This window comes from Schistocerca cancellata, chromosome 3 (assembly GCF_023864275.1).
Source record: "Schistocerca cancellata isolate TAMUIC-IGC-003103 chromosome 3, iqSchCanc2.1, whole genome shotgun sequence".
Lineage (NCBI taxonomy): Eukaryota > Metazoa > Arthropoda > Insecta > Orthoptera > Acrididae > Schistocerca > Schistocerca cancellata.
This window is the reverse complement of record NC_064628.1, coordinates 253,592,710-253,607,688: the sequence shown is the minus strand read 5'-3', so window position 1 is coordinate 253,607,688 and position 14,979 is coordinate 253,592,710. Positions and strand designations below refer to the sequence as shown.

At 36.5% G+C, this 14,979-nt stretch overlaps 1 protein-coding gene across 1 annotated transcript in view; it reads right to left on the bottom strand.

Annotated features, from left to right (window-relative positions):
- The window catches only part of LOC126174901 (tudor domain-containing protein 3), a 162,231-nt gene that overhangs the window by 71,834 nt on the left and 75,418 nt on the right, over nucleotides 1-14,979 (bottom strand). The window contains exons 8-10 of the mRNA XM_049921324.1: nucleotides 11,138-11,251; nucleotides 10,044-10,242; nucleotides 334-1,445 (exon numbers count right to left, since the gene is read on the bottom strand). Coding sequence (XP_049777281.1) covers nucleotides 334-1,445; nucleotides 10,044-10,242; nucleotides 11,138-11,251 — 1,425 coding nt within the window. The remainder of the gene's footprint in view (nucleotides 1-333; nucleotides 1,446-10,043; nucleotides 10,243-11,137; nucleotides 11,252-14,979) is intronic.

Genomic DNA, 14,979 nt, shown 5'->3' with positions numbered 1-14,979 from the left:
CCTTTGCTACCACTATTCCATGACCAAGAATAACTAGAATGACCAGTTTTGCTGGTGCAAGAATTAGTTTCATAATTTTATAATTTATACATGATTGACTCTCTCTCTCCCAATACACACACACACACACACACACACACACACACACACACACACACACACACACACACCTCTCTTTGTACCCACTGTGTAAAACTACATTGGATCAGAGCAATTTTGAAACATGAGGTTTTCAATGCTACGAACTTGAAAATTCATATAGTTTGTCATATAAAAAGGTTCTATTGAGAAGTTACAAGTAATTTTTTAGGTTCACATGTCAATTTGACTCACCACATTGTCCTCCCAGTATTTTGCCATGCACTTGTCTCCCTTCTGCCATCGCCACACTTTGTTGTCCGCGATGTAATGGTTGGAAGGAGAACTATACATGCCCTGTCCTGGATTGCTATAATTGCTACCAGTTGAGTTGTGGACATTATTCGAGACTGCAGGCTGTACTGGGTCCTTGTAAGCTGTAAATTCTGCACCACCATACAACTGCTGAGTTTGCTGAATCCTAGGAGGTGGAGGTGGAGGTGTGTAACTGCTGTATGTATCATGGCCTATTCCACTCTGTGGAAGAGTGCCAAATTTGCTATTCAAAATATCCTGTTGTGGTGGGTAATTCCTAGTATTACTCATTCTTTCAAGCCTGTTTCCCAAAATTCTGCTGTCTGTATCAGGTTCAAAGTTCATTCCAAATCCTCCAGCTCCAGCATTATTTGAGCGCGACCTGTTCTTATTCATTTCATACCCAAGTGAAGAAAATGTTTCATGGTTTACATAATCGTCCCTAATTTTGCTATTTGAACTGTTTGGAACAGAATTTTTTGATGACCAAGTGTTGGTGTTGTACTGTGTTTCTGGGTAGGAGTTAGCCCACGGCTGTCCATAAAAATTGTCGTTAAGTTGTTGTGACTGTGGTGGTTGTTGGTGTTGTTGCTGTTGCTGGAACCTTTGCTGATTCTGAAAACGTGGTGGCTTCTGTTGCTGTAATGTGGAACCACTGTTGCCAGCAGACGATGAGTGACGGCCACGATCACTGTCCCTTGCTGATGCATTAGAAGAGAAATTCCCACCACTTCGTGCATCACTTCCATTACTCCAAGTCATATTATTAGCTGTGTTGTTAGCTCCTCTTGATCCTCGATTACTTCTTGAACCTCCACTGTTACCACCTCCACTAACGTTTCCTCCTCTGCTGCCATTATTGCGTGACTGAGAATAATTAGGGCGATCAGTTCTGCTCGTGCGAGAATTGGAATTAGCTTTGTTTGTCATGTCAGTACCAAACTGCTTCTTATCAGGATTTATGTTGTTGGATGTCATAACATTGCCACCACTAGTATTGCTTCCAGTGTTGTTGCTGATGTTACTTGCATTTCTATGCTCACTTTCTTTCTCTGTAAAAAAAAAAAAAAAGAAAAAAAGAAAGGGATAAAAAACATAATTATGCAGAGTTAAGATATAAAATATGACATTGTTACAGAGACGAGCATATCATAAATCTAACAAGAATAGTCTGGGAGGTGAGTCTTTGGTACTGACAGCTTAATAATGTCGTTTCGTTGCCAACTGGCAGCCTGATGCCAACCAAGCACATAGCATGAGCCACGATGCCGCGCTGCAGAACTAGCGCACACACGTTTGAAATTACTAGTGTGTGCCTCACACGTAACTTGTACTGTAGTTTTGCTTTGTTGACCTAGAAACTGAATCTGTAATTCATTTTGTTTTTAGTGTTTATTCACTTCTATTTCATTTCAAACCATGTCCACTGTGATGAGTGGTACAAGCTGACTACCATATTTGAATGAATATAGGTTGTACTCTTTTTCCTAAATTTTGTCTTGAAAAATCATGGTGTGGCCTATAATCAATGTTTTCTCCCTCAGATCATAAATCATCAATTTGAAAATGACATATACTATATTTTGTGGATTGAAATTAATACCACTACATGTAACTGCAGTTACTTTCCATCAAAGACTTAAGAAGAAAACAGCAGAAATGATTATAACTTGTCTGCAAATACAGTACTACCCCCCCTCCCTTCTTTTCTTTTGAGTGGGTGGGGAGAGGGGAACATGTATATATTTCAAACTACTTTCCCCTACATGAATCATTGCAGCGCTATTCGACACACCAAAATAGACCAGTGTTTCGTCTGCACTCCTTATTTGGGAATGTAAATAACAGTTTTTGCCTTTAATCTGGATCATGTAATGCTGGAAAGATTCTGAAATGTTTTCATAAGTTTGGGGCAGTGTTTGTGGAATTTTAGTTCTACAAAGATATTATTTCACTGCATAAATGGTCAAAACCACTCATACAAAACTTTAAATTCCACGTTTATGTGCTATTTCGCAGTCTTCAATTTGAATCATTTCATTTGTAATGGGATATCCACATTCCCTGTTCTGAACTACGAAGTCAACCACATCTTTTTCCAGATCTGGATATTTTCTCTTTAGTCCTCAATATGACTTGTTTTCATCTACACGAAATCTACATCCAGCTCCTGCTTTCTGTGTTCCTTTGCATAATGCGTAGCTGATAATCCGAAGTTGCTCAATTGTTATGTAAGGTTGCCAACATAATTTAATGTCTGCATCATGTAGGTAGTAGTAGAACCACAGTGTAACATGGTAGTACTTCATAATCAGAGGTAAATTTAGTAGTGTGGCCTGTATTCAAGATTTAATTTTCATTATAATCTTGTGTCAAAAATTTAGGTGCAGCCTATATTCATACAGAGCCTACATTGGTTAAATATGGTAAATGAAACCAAGGAAGAAATGCAGGTTGTTAAGACGACTGCAACAGCTTTGAAAGTACATTAGAATACAGTTATAACAATAGGGAAAGAACAGTACTACATTGATTGTGTTGGGAGTGCCACAAGTAGGCTGCAAGCGCCAGGAAAAATCAGCCAAGGAAGAACAGGGTGTATACATGGACAATACATTGATTGTGTTGGGAGTGCCACAACTAGACTGCAAGCGCCAGGAAAAATCAGCCACGGAAGAACAGGGTGTATACGTGGACAAAGAAAAAAAATCCCGGATTTTTCCCAGATTTCCTGGTTAAAAACACACTTTCTCCCAGGTGAAAATACACTTTTACCGTGTTGAGTGACAGTATACTTTTCCTCGAAACTGTAAAACTTATCAATCCTTTGAATGGCAATGGTTTTATACACCGGCATAGAATTTCTCAGTCGTTTAGAAAACGAAACTCAGAAAAAAAGTCCATGTACACTGCATATTTTCGTAGGAAAGCATAAATTCAAATTCCACCAAACACCGCATGTTACTTTCCAAAGCACTGAAAATGAGATTGCGATGCGCTTTTGTAAGCCAGTCATAGCTCATGTCACATAGTCTCGCCAGCCGATACAGTGGATATTCAGAGCTTAAGACACGTGATGTAGTCAGCTAATAATATTATCACTAATAAGTGGCGCACACACACAAATAGGAAAAGTTAATGGTGTAAATTAATATACATGGTGTTGCCACAAGAAAAGCAGAGCTTTCACATATAATAATGGTCTCGATGATTAATAAGCTGCAAGAGAAGCTAAACTTTCACGTATAATGTTGATCTTTTTTGCACGTGTTACACTTTAAGATACATCACACAAATGTACCAGTAAAATTTTTAATACCGACAGACACAATTGTCTGATCTTCTGGGGTCGAACTTTTTCCAAATGGCCGTCCTCAAATAGTTGATTTTTCAATGAGAGTCAAATGCTCTGTGATTTAAGAAATTCATTGCACATTCTTGCACTTAGTTCATCTTGCATAAAAGGAAATTTACTTTGAAAGTACTGCTTTTCAATCAATCATTCACAATATTTTCCCGCGACCTGTTAGAAAGAGGTTCATTTCAGCAGTTGCCAGAGAACTCCAGATAACAAGCATCACCGCGCTTGCGCAGCTACGATGACGCAGGAAGCCCGTACATGAAAAACATTAAAAGATCTTACATTTTGTCATAAAAGAAACAAGACATCAGAGGAAATTAGTGAACCATACAAAAATGCATAATTCGGCTTAAAGTGCACATTCGTATGTCCAGATTCAGTTGTAAATTTTCTTGGAGTACCAGTACTGTATTATCTCATTTTTGGTTCCTTATTATGGCATAATGCCATATGTGCTAGAAGATGAAAGCATGCTCTTTTGAAATGCAGTGAACAGTTGAAACTAGCCTATAGTGTGGAATTAAATCCTTTGTTTCAAATAAATTGACTGACTCAGCGGAAAAAATTAATAAGGCCATATTTCTTTAGCAAACCGACAAAAATAACTTCATTGTTCAGCAAGGGATTAATGCTTGACTGAAATTGCCGCCCGGGGCAGATACCCCGGTTTGCTCCCAGTGAATATGGCAGCTTGCGCGTGCCAGTAAAATTTTCCCGGGTAGCATCTTGCAGCTTGCTTATACAGCTAACAGCCACACTTTTGTGGCCATAAGCGGGAGAAGGTACATGTGCGACTCAACTGCACATGCGCACGGACCCGCTCGCAACTGCTCACACAAATCTAATGTAAACAGTTGTGACGTCATGTTCATCGGAGGCAGTTTGTTGTTATGAAGCATTGGATAGTCTTCCTAAAGCCTTTGACACATTTTGCTACTGGCAGACATTTGTATCAGTACTGTGTTTTGTTGTGTACATGGTGCATTTCCTTCGCAACTAAGGTTTTATTTTAGTTTTTTTCTCTCGTTCATGTTTTATTGCTGCAGTATCATCTGCAGTAGTGGAATGCAGTAATATCCTTTGTTAGAGTGTTATTTCTTCTATAGCGAGTTTAGATGAGCCTGGGTTCATGCCAGCTATTTATCAATGTGTAGAGACTGGAGTGATGGGATGCCCGAGAGGACAACAGCTGTGTTTGTTGGAAAAAGAGGGTAGTTATTGTTTTACAAGCATATGCATCTGAAGGCCTTGTACCAAACTGCCTGTTAAGACTTCATTAAAAAATGGCAGGAAATTATCATGAAGACATGAACAGAGTAGTTTTTCAGAAGTTGTTCCTTGTTCATGATCAGACAGCAATTTTGGCAACAAGAAAAGACAACATTATTCAGTGGCTGAAAAGACAATGTGTTAATCTCGGAATATTTGAAGAATGCTCAACTGCTCAAAATTATAGCAAATAAATAAATAAAAAAATAAAATAAAATAATTCTCAACATAGATCACTGAAGACATAGCTAAAAGCCACAGGCATGAAATTGTTGCCATCAACCAAATCATTGTCATTTCAGTGCTACTGAAGTGGTAAGAGCTCAAATAAAAACTTACATTGCCGATAACAATAAAAAATTCACTGTATCTGAAGTTGAGACTTTCCTTGTGGAAGTTTTCAATCAAGTGACTAGTGAGACCTGGAAGGAAATTATTAAGAGCACAGCAAAAATCATCATAAAGACAGCTGAAGACAAAGGTATGATAGAAGATTGCATGTAAAATTTTGTTATTTTTCTAGAAGGGAGCAGTGACAGCTTAAGCAGTGAAGAATAAAACTAATCGAAATCAGATTCTGACAGCGATGTGAGTGTTGTTTTTCCATTAGCATTACTACAATAGACTCGCCAATTGGAGAGGACAGCATGTCATTGACTAATTGTCACATTGTGAATACATTCTGCAGATTATAATGGTTGATATACTGATAAATGATTCTGTCACTTTTAGTGCAATTAATTAATAATGCAAACATTTAACAGCGAGAACAAAAACTGTGAATGTTCAACAATATTGTGAAAATAGTTTGAATTTCTATTGTTAAGTATAACAAATAATTTTATGATATTCTGGCATACTACAAGCACTTTTCAACTCTTACAATTTACAAAGGGTGGTCAGAAATAAACTGAAATGCTTGTATGGGTATTGCAGGGTAGGCTGTGCTGAGTAACAACTGTTCACAAAAAATCTGATACATTGAACCGTTTCTGAGTTAATTATCATCAAAGTTAGTCAATCAGATTTTTGTGCACGCAAGTTCAAACGGCCTGCCAGATACGATGTCACCAAATGTATGGTTCGTTTGGTTTCCTAAAACCAAACAAGAGAGTGATACAAAAATTGGACATCGGATGGCAGTAACAACTGAGCCTGTGCCACGGGCGGAGTATATGTGGGTCACTTGAATTTGCATGTGCAATGGCCTGATTGGCTAAATTCAATGCTAATTAACTCAGAAACAGTGCAATGTATCAAATTTTTTCTTAAAAATTATTTCTCAGGACAACCATCACTTTAACACCCTTACAGCCTTTTCAGATTGTTTCCGACCATACTGTATATTACAATTAGTAACTGTAAATAAATTCATGCATAAAAATACGACCCACATATTGCCACGGTTTTTGTTTTTACCACTAGATAATGCAAGTAGCAGTTACTGGGCATGAGTTGCCTAAGGTCATATCCAACAACACAGCCAGCTGGCCACAAGAACTGTCAAAATCAATCATTCATCTCACCTCATGGACTGTAGCATGATATTACTTCAAAATGCAAATGAATTCAGTTAAAACAATGGGGTTCACTTACACAAATCAAACTTTGTCAAGATAAAAATGCAGCTACAGTGTATGTAGCTGTTATGTTGCGTTGTGAAGTTGGTAACTGTTTAATGAATGATGGGAAGCGAAGACAACGAATCACAGTTCAGATGTCGGTAGCCAATGTCATTGTTTGTAATGTTATATGTTAAATTAATAAATGTAGCTGATTTACCAAAATTATTGTGGCAAAAAATATAGTGAATGTACGATGTTGGTATTAGTGCAGTGAATCATGATAAATGAAAAGGACTACTTGGGAGCAGTCATAAAAATCAACTGTGTTGTGAGCAGAATTTTGTGTCGTCATAATGAGAAATACTCCAAGTGAGCTGTTACAGGCATATTACTATGGTCTTTGATTCCTGCTAACGATGTACTCCAAAGACGTGAATATTCCTTAAAAACTGGAAAGAAATTTTGACAAACAGTTCTGTAAATATGATTTCTGCTTGTTTCGCTCGCAGTAGTTGATGATGTAGTCATAAAAAGCAATGAAGTAATTTTAAGAAACAGTACAATAAATATTATTGCTGCTCCTTTCACATGCAGTAACTGAAGATGCAGTTTTAGGTTCCTGTGTAACCACATATTCGACAATGGTGACATATTTGTAAAAAGCAACACAGTAATTCTGAGAAATAGTATTGTAAATATGATTACTGCTAGTTTAACTTGAAGTAATTTAAGCTCTTTGGTTCCTGCCTAACCACTTACTAGAAAACTGTAAAATATTTGTACAACACACACAAGAAAGTAGCTTTAACAAACTGCAAACTGTACTGTACTGTACTCATTTCACTTGCAGTAATTTAAGCTGTGCTCTCAGGTTCCTGCTTAACCACATAATCAAAAAGCATGATATTTTCATAACGAACAAGAAAATATTTTTCACAAGTGGGACTTAACATGATTGCTTTACTCAGGATTGTAAATATTACGAACAATTTCCATGAAGTTCATAAATAAGTCAGTCTGCTGACTGCACTTTTTCCTCCACATACACTCAAATAAGTAGGAGTTGAACATGTTTCTGCAGTGGTTTCTTTCATGAAAACATTGTTTTATGGCCGCCCATGACCCTTCTACCATATTGGTATGAGCTCCTGTACCTTGACCTTTGAAACTAATTGCGTGGTTGACAGTTAAGGATTGAAAACAATAGGACATTACTGTAGTGCTAGGTAACATACTATTTTCAATCATATTCAGGAGAATATGTTTTGATCAAAGAAATACTCTGTGGTTACTCTCCCCACACTACCAAACACCCATCTGCTGGAAACACATTTATTACCTATTCCATACTACTTCTTGCCAAGCACAGACTCATCAGTCTTAATGAGCAACCCAACTCCTCCAAGCCTGTTGCCATTCTTCACACGGTCCAAAACACGAACTTCATGGCATAAACTGTGCCAATCGACAAGTGTGATCTGATATGTGCAGCTGTTCAGCAATGGAAGTGGTACTCCATTTTTTAACCCACAAATAAGTTATTTTCAATATTTTTCCCACAGTGAGCCTGTTTCCCTCAAACCAACTTTTTTGACTAATACTAATTTGAGAAACAGGAGAAGCCTGTTAGAACAACCACTGCACACCATCACTTCTGTCTTTCCGGGCTACAATCTTCACAGGCTCAGAGAATTTCGTGCACAACTTCTGTTTACCAATGAATCTGTGATCCAGGCACCATCTTGCTGTCTTGCCCTACCAATTAAAGCAACTACAATGAAATACGAAACAATATACCAAGAAATCCCACAAGATTCTAAGAAACAAACATACAAAAAATTATTACAAAAAATCAGTAAGAAACCTTATAGGCCATAACTGCGAGATCTATAATCATCAAACTCCTAGTCTCCAATTAGAGAAACATAAGTAATCAAACTGCTTCTTGTGCAAAAACAAAACAAAATTATATCTTGCACTGAAACAATCATTAGAATCTGTGATTCTCATCGGTTACCGTGTATTATCACCCAATTGGCTAAGAGCAATGGAAATAACAATGAAACAAACAGACTACTGCAGCACGCAATGGGTGAGCGAAGTACACTGTAACTGCACTTTAGCCTTGTCACTTTCGTAATCACGCACAAATCTGTCTTTTTCTTAAATGTTTAACAACACAATAATAATCAAAAACTGATTTATTTATGATGATGAAATGAACAACAATAACTGGTGGTAACAGTCAAAGCAATAATTTAATTTTCCTCTGGTACATCTGAAAGAAAGAGAGCTAACAGTAACAAGCTTGTAAATAAATCATCATCATCATCATCATCATCGTCATCGTCATCATCATCATCATTATCATGAGCCAACTGATACTCATTGCTGGTATACTTCTCAGATTTTCCATGTATGAGGGTTGGAACTTAAATAGTGGCAACTATTCCAGAATGAGATTTTCACTCTGCAGCGGAGTGTGCACTGATATGAAACTTCCTGGCAGATTAAAACTGTGTGCCAGACCGAGACTCGAACTCGGGACATTTGCCTTTCGCAGGCAAGTGCATGAGGTGACACGATAAGTACAAGTGATCATGCTAACTCACCTCCTACAAAATTAAGCCTGTAATCAAATGAAGTGAGCAGGCAATGGTACGCACACAATGGGAAGTTCAAATAGTGTGCTGTCTTCTAAGGTATGACCATATGTCAGTTTTATTGTAGCCTTAATCCCAAATGAAGTCACTTGCTACAGAATGTCACTGAAGATCTGCTCTTTTTATTTTAACAATACGTCATAATGACTGGGCAAACAACTTAAAAGCAAGGGTCAGACAACTTAAAAAGTGAAGTCAGCCAATCTAGCAACAACACATAAAATGGATTATCCAATATCCAATCAGTGCACAGTGTGCAATGGATTTTGAAATATGCTTAGTAAGTTTGCAAAATGCTAACAGTATGAAGGAGGTCAATTTCCAATGGCATTACACTAACTCACATGAAACATATAATAGTTACTCATTTTGAACAGAGTAGAATAATAATCATAAAACAGCTCATGGAATATGATCAAAATGGATGTAGCCCAAGTCTTAATCAGAAAATTGTAAATGTTTAATGTAGTCAAGAGAAATAAGTTGTAATGATCTTAAACACCAGTCAAATGAAGAAATGTCCAATTTGATAGGGAATAATTGTCTAGGAAATATGCTTAAGGTATACAGATGGGTTGACCTTTCATTTTTACACTGAATATTTTGATGACTGTTCTGACTGTCTTTTTGAGGTGCTACAAATGCTGATCTAACGTGCTCACTGTTTGGACTCCATGCAGATTCCATTTTTCATAAAAGAAAAATGGAATCATAAACACGTATATGCACCCGTAGAATAATTATCTAGCAGCCCAGAATCTCACATTATAAGCAGCTTATGTTAAAGTTTACCTGATGACACAGGCAGCTTGTCTTCCAAAAATGCAAAAAGTTGAACTTTTCCAGATGGTTTTGGAGGTGCACCACCGTCCTCTTCACCTCCCCTCTCTCCTCTCTTTTTTCTTTCACGTTCATCTCCACCTTTGCCTTTTCCTTCAGATCGAGGTCGTTCCCGACCACTATCATCTCTCCTTTGTCCATCCACTCGCCGCTGCGTAAGGTACATGTTAAGAAAAATTAATTTTGGAAAGGTTGTCATATTTAGGAAACACGCTGGGTAAATAAACTAAATCTAACAAATACGAAAACAGATCAAATGGTCAACAACTTCTGAGGATAATCACACAATTGACCATCAACTAGCTCCTTTCCCATCCCACCACCCCATAAATTAGCTTCTGCCATTAAGAAATTAAATTCCAAATATTGCTTGCATTATACTATTTTACACATTTTTGTGAATTCTCACTTTGTCATTCCATCCTTATGAGCATACATTCATTCTTGTCAATAAAATACATCACAATTTTGTAGAAGCAAGGCTGGAAGGAAGACTAGGGTTTAATGTCCCATTGACGTAGAGGTCGTCTGAGATGAAGCTAAGCTTAGAATATTTCAAGGATGGGGAAAGAAATTGGCTGGGCCCTTCATAGGAAATGCTCTAGCCTTTCTTGGAGCAATTTCGTGAAATCACGGAAAACTTAAATCTGGATTGCCAGACATGGCTATAAACGTTCGGCCTCCCAAATGCGAGTGAAATGTGGTAAACACTGCACCAACTCACTACATATGACAATTTTGATGCAAGGACATGTCACATAACAGACCAAATTGAGATAAAACAAAGGCTAATAAGAAGTAATACTTCCAAGCTTTCAAAATCAAATGTATGATTCTTGCTTTGCTGAATCAGACATCCACTGGAGTGATAAAATACTGAGTATCTCTTTAGATCTTTTTGCATTATGCCTTCTATACTATTATTTAATTTTCAAGTTCCTATAATACTGTGTAAATACATCTGATTTTCAATCTAAAAATTAGTAAATATATTACATGCATTAACTGTTTTAGAATTCAAAATTTGTTAACATGAAATCACATACCTGCAAAACTTTTAAAGCTCTTTGAACATTATTCCTGTTCTGACGAAGTGCGTATTCAGCTTGCTCTACAGTAAAACCATAATCTACAATCTGCTGCACGTTGTGATCCAGTAACTGGGAAGAAAAAAAAAATGTGGCTGTGAATCTCAGTAGCTATGGAGTATTAGCCTAAATATAATAACAATTATGGAAATTGCAGGCTAGAAACAAACAAAAGTGACAACAAGCAACTACTGACATTCTCAGTTAGTTCCTCCTGCCTTTTAACAATATATAATCATAATCCTACATTGCAATAGTTCCTTTGTTTTTACAGTTATAATCTGGCATTGTCTGTACTTCTTTCACTCTAAAATCGGATGCTGTTCAATGATCACATTCTGGCCTTGTCCTCTGCTACCAGTCACTGAAAAGCACTGAATGAACTGAACTTTCACTTTTATTTTTTATATTAATTGCATTCATTTATTATTATGATCCCACTTCACAACAATTTGTTGTCACAGAGGTTCAGTTTTCTGCAAATGCTTGAAAAAACTAATCTCAACAATTCTCTCTCCATTAAAAGTCAGTATGCTTTCACTAACGCACTAAATTATTTTGTATTCCATATCTAATGAATATGGCTTTTTGTTCACCAATCTGATGGCATTGTGCTGTCTGAACGTTTTCAGTGATAGATTATTTGCTTGAGAATCATTGAGATAATACACATATTTAAGTGAACCAAAATGTAAGCAACATATTGTCGTTTATGATGCATTACTACTGTTAATTTCAAGTATCACAAAGCAAACAGTAATGAGCCACTGTCTCCTTCCTTTTTATATAGGGAAGAATTTGTCCATGCCTCTTACTCATAAAAGATGATTTATATTCTTTTGGGTCCTGTTAGTTTGCACACAATAAACACATATAGTTTCATAAGACTTCACTCACTACGCACGTGCGCACCCACACACACACACACACACACACACACACTGGTGATCTCTGGGCCTTTTTCTGTACTGCAACTTCCCATTTGCTATCCTGCAAAACTGAGTCAGCATCCCTCCATAATAAGTGAGAAGTTGAGCTCAGAAAGAGGAAGAGGTGTTAGTATTGTGCTATGCGTATTTCTAGAAAGGAAAAAAAAGAAGGAAAAAAAAAACAACATAAAGTGAAGGTGTTACGTGGAATGTTGGATATTTTATTATTATAATTATTATTATTTATTTGTGTACCATTTTTTAACAAACCCCTACTCTGTTTAAGCTAACTAACCCTTCGATGTGTAAAATGTATTGCATAACAGGTACTTTTTAGCTGCCTCTTTAAATAAGTGTATTTTTGCAATTTCTTTGATCTCTTTTGGTAATTTATTGTACAGTTTTATTACTTGGTAGAAAATTCTGTTTTGAGTTTTATGTTTTTTTTTCTTGGTAAATATAAGTTAAGTCTATCTCTTGTTGTATGGTCACAGACAGAGCTTTTTGTGCAGTAATTACCAATGTTATTTTTGATATGTACAACTGACTGGTAAATGTACTCACACGGAGCAGTTAATATACCCCGTGTTCTGAACAGATCTTTACAATGAAGTCACCTAATATTTTTGGTTATTATTCTTATGGTTCTTTTCTGGAGTTTGAAAATTGTGTTCATATTTTATGCATTTGTTTGCCAAAAAAGAATGCCATAGCTAAGAATTGAGTGTACATATGAATAATCTGTAACTAGAAGACACTGCATGTTACACACTGATGATAGGATTCTAAGGGCATAACATGCTGATGACATTCTGTTTGCAAGTACCTTTGTGTGTTCATACCACTTCAACTGGGAATCATTATTCATTCCCAGAAATTTTGCCTTTGTTACACAGTCTATAGAGGTGCCCTTCAAACTGAAATTTTTGGCATTAGTTTTCTCTATGTTCAATGTCACTTTATTACTTATTGACCAATCATAAACTTCCTTGAGAGTTTCATTTGCTTTCTCGGCAAGGAGATCTCTTAGTTTCTCAGTGACTATAATATTGCTGTCATCTGCAAAGAGGATTTTTTCACCCTGAATAACACTATTGGGAAAGTCATTGATGTATATCAGGAACAGTATTGGTCCTAATAAGTGTTTTACTAAATATTTAGATCTATCTGAAGTATGTGTTATCTCTACTCTTTACACCCTATCTGTTAGGTATGATTGAAACAAGTCATTACCTACCCCTCTTATCCCTAATGCTTCTAATTTATTTAATAGAATCTTGTGGACGACTGTATCAAATGCCTTAGAAAGGTCCAAAAATATGCCTGTGACACACTCATCTTTATCAAGAGCATCAAGTACAACCTTTGTGAATTCTACTATGGCTGACTCCATACTTTTGCCACTTCGGAAACCAAACTGTGATTCGCTTAAAAGATTGTATTTATTCAGGTAATTCATTAATCTGTCTTTCATAATTGCTTCTATTATTTTTGAGAATGCTGACAGCAGGGAAATGGACCAGTAATTTTCTATGTCTTCTGCATTGCCTTTCTTAAGCAAAGGTACAACTCTTGCTTGTTTTAACTGCTCTGGAAATTTCCCTGATGTGAAGGATTCATTTATTATATTTGTTAAGGGGTCTTGTATAATCCCTTGCATTGTTTCAGTACACACATTGGTACTTCATCTAAGCCTACTGACTTTTTAGTTTTTGAACAGTTTTATTGACTTCATTCTCTGTGGTTGGAAGTAACATCATTGTATTTAGTGCAACATTATTTACAGGTGTTGTATTTGTTTGGGGGAATTTTTACTGTAATTTCTCTGCAATACTTGAAAAATGCTCGTTTACATAGTTTGCCTCTCCCCATTTCCTTTTTTATAACATCCCAGACTGCTTTGCTTTTATTCTCTGCATTATATACTATTTTGTCATTAAATGACTTTTTTGCCGCAATCAGCATCTTCCTATAGATCTTTTTGTATCTATGATAGAAATTTAAGAATCCTGGATCCCTGAGAATCTTTTTCATGGAAGTGAGGTGTTTAAGTGTTTGGGAGGACTTCTTAATACCTGCTGTTATCCATCTATTTTTGTGAGATGTTGATACAGACATGCATACTTTTGGAAATGCATTTTCAAAGTTCAATTTCAACAATGTGGAGAATTTAGAGAATTTCATATTCACATTGGTTTCCTTATACACTTCATCCCAGCTTTGTTTTTCTAGTTCTTTTGAAAAATCTTTTATTTTGATTTCTGATGGATGTCGTTTGTAGGCTTGTAGTTTAGGGAAAGATTCAATGCCTGACTTTACTGTTGTTATTTGACAGCATTGGTCTGATAGTCCGAGATCTTTTACAGCTACATCACATTTTTCCCTGTCCATATTTGTGGCCACATGGTCAATGACTGACGAAGTCGTCGTGGTAACCCTTACTGGACTATTGACCAACAGGGACATGCCAAAACTCTGAAGGATGTTTATGAAGGTGCTGCTGGATTCATTTATGATGTTAGTGTTGACGTTAATGTCCCCACACAGAATTATGTTGACCTTTATACTTAAGACTTTATCTAGAACTTCTGTTAACTTATTGAAAAAATGTCCACACTACCACTGGGAGATCTACACACACACACAAAATGATTTTTTTTTTGGTGATATCAATCCCTGTTAATTCAATACCTGATATTTCAAAGTGTTTCTCTTCACTTACGGTACTGAGGTCACGTCTGGATTTGAAATGTGTGCACGAAATGAATTACAAAATGTCTTACAAACGTTGTCAACAATACTAATTTTAAATGGACTATCGTCTCCAGTACTCACAGAGTTATCACTGAAGCATAGCATTCTCAGAAGTAG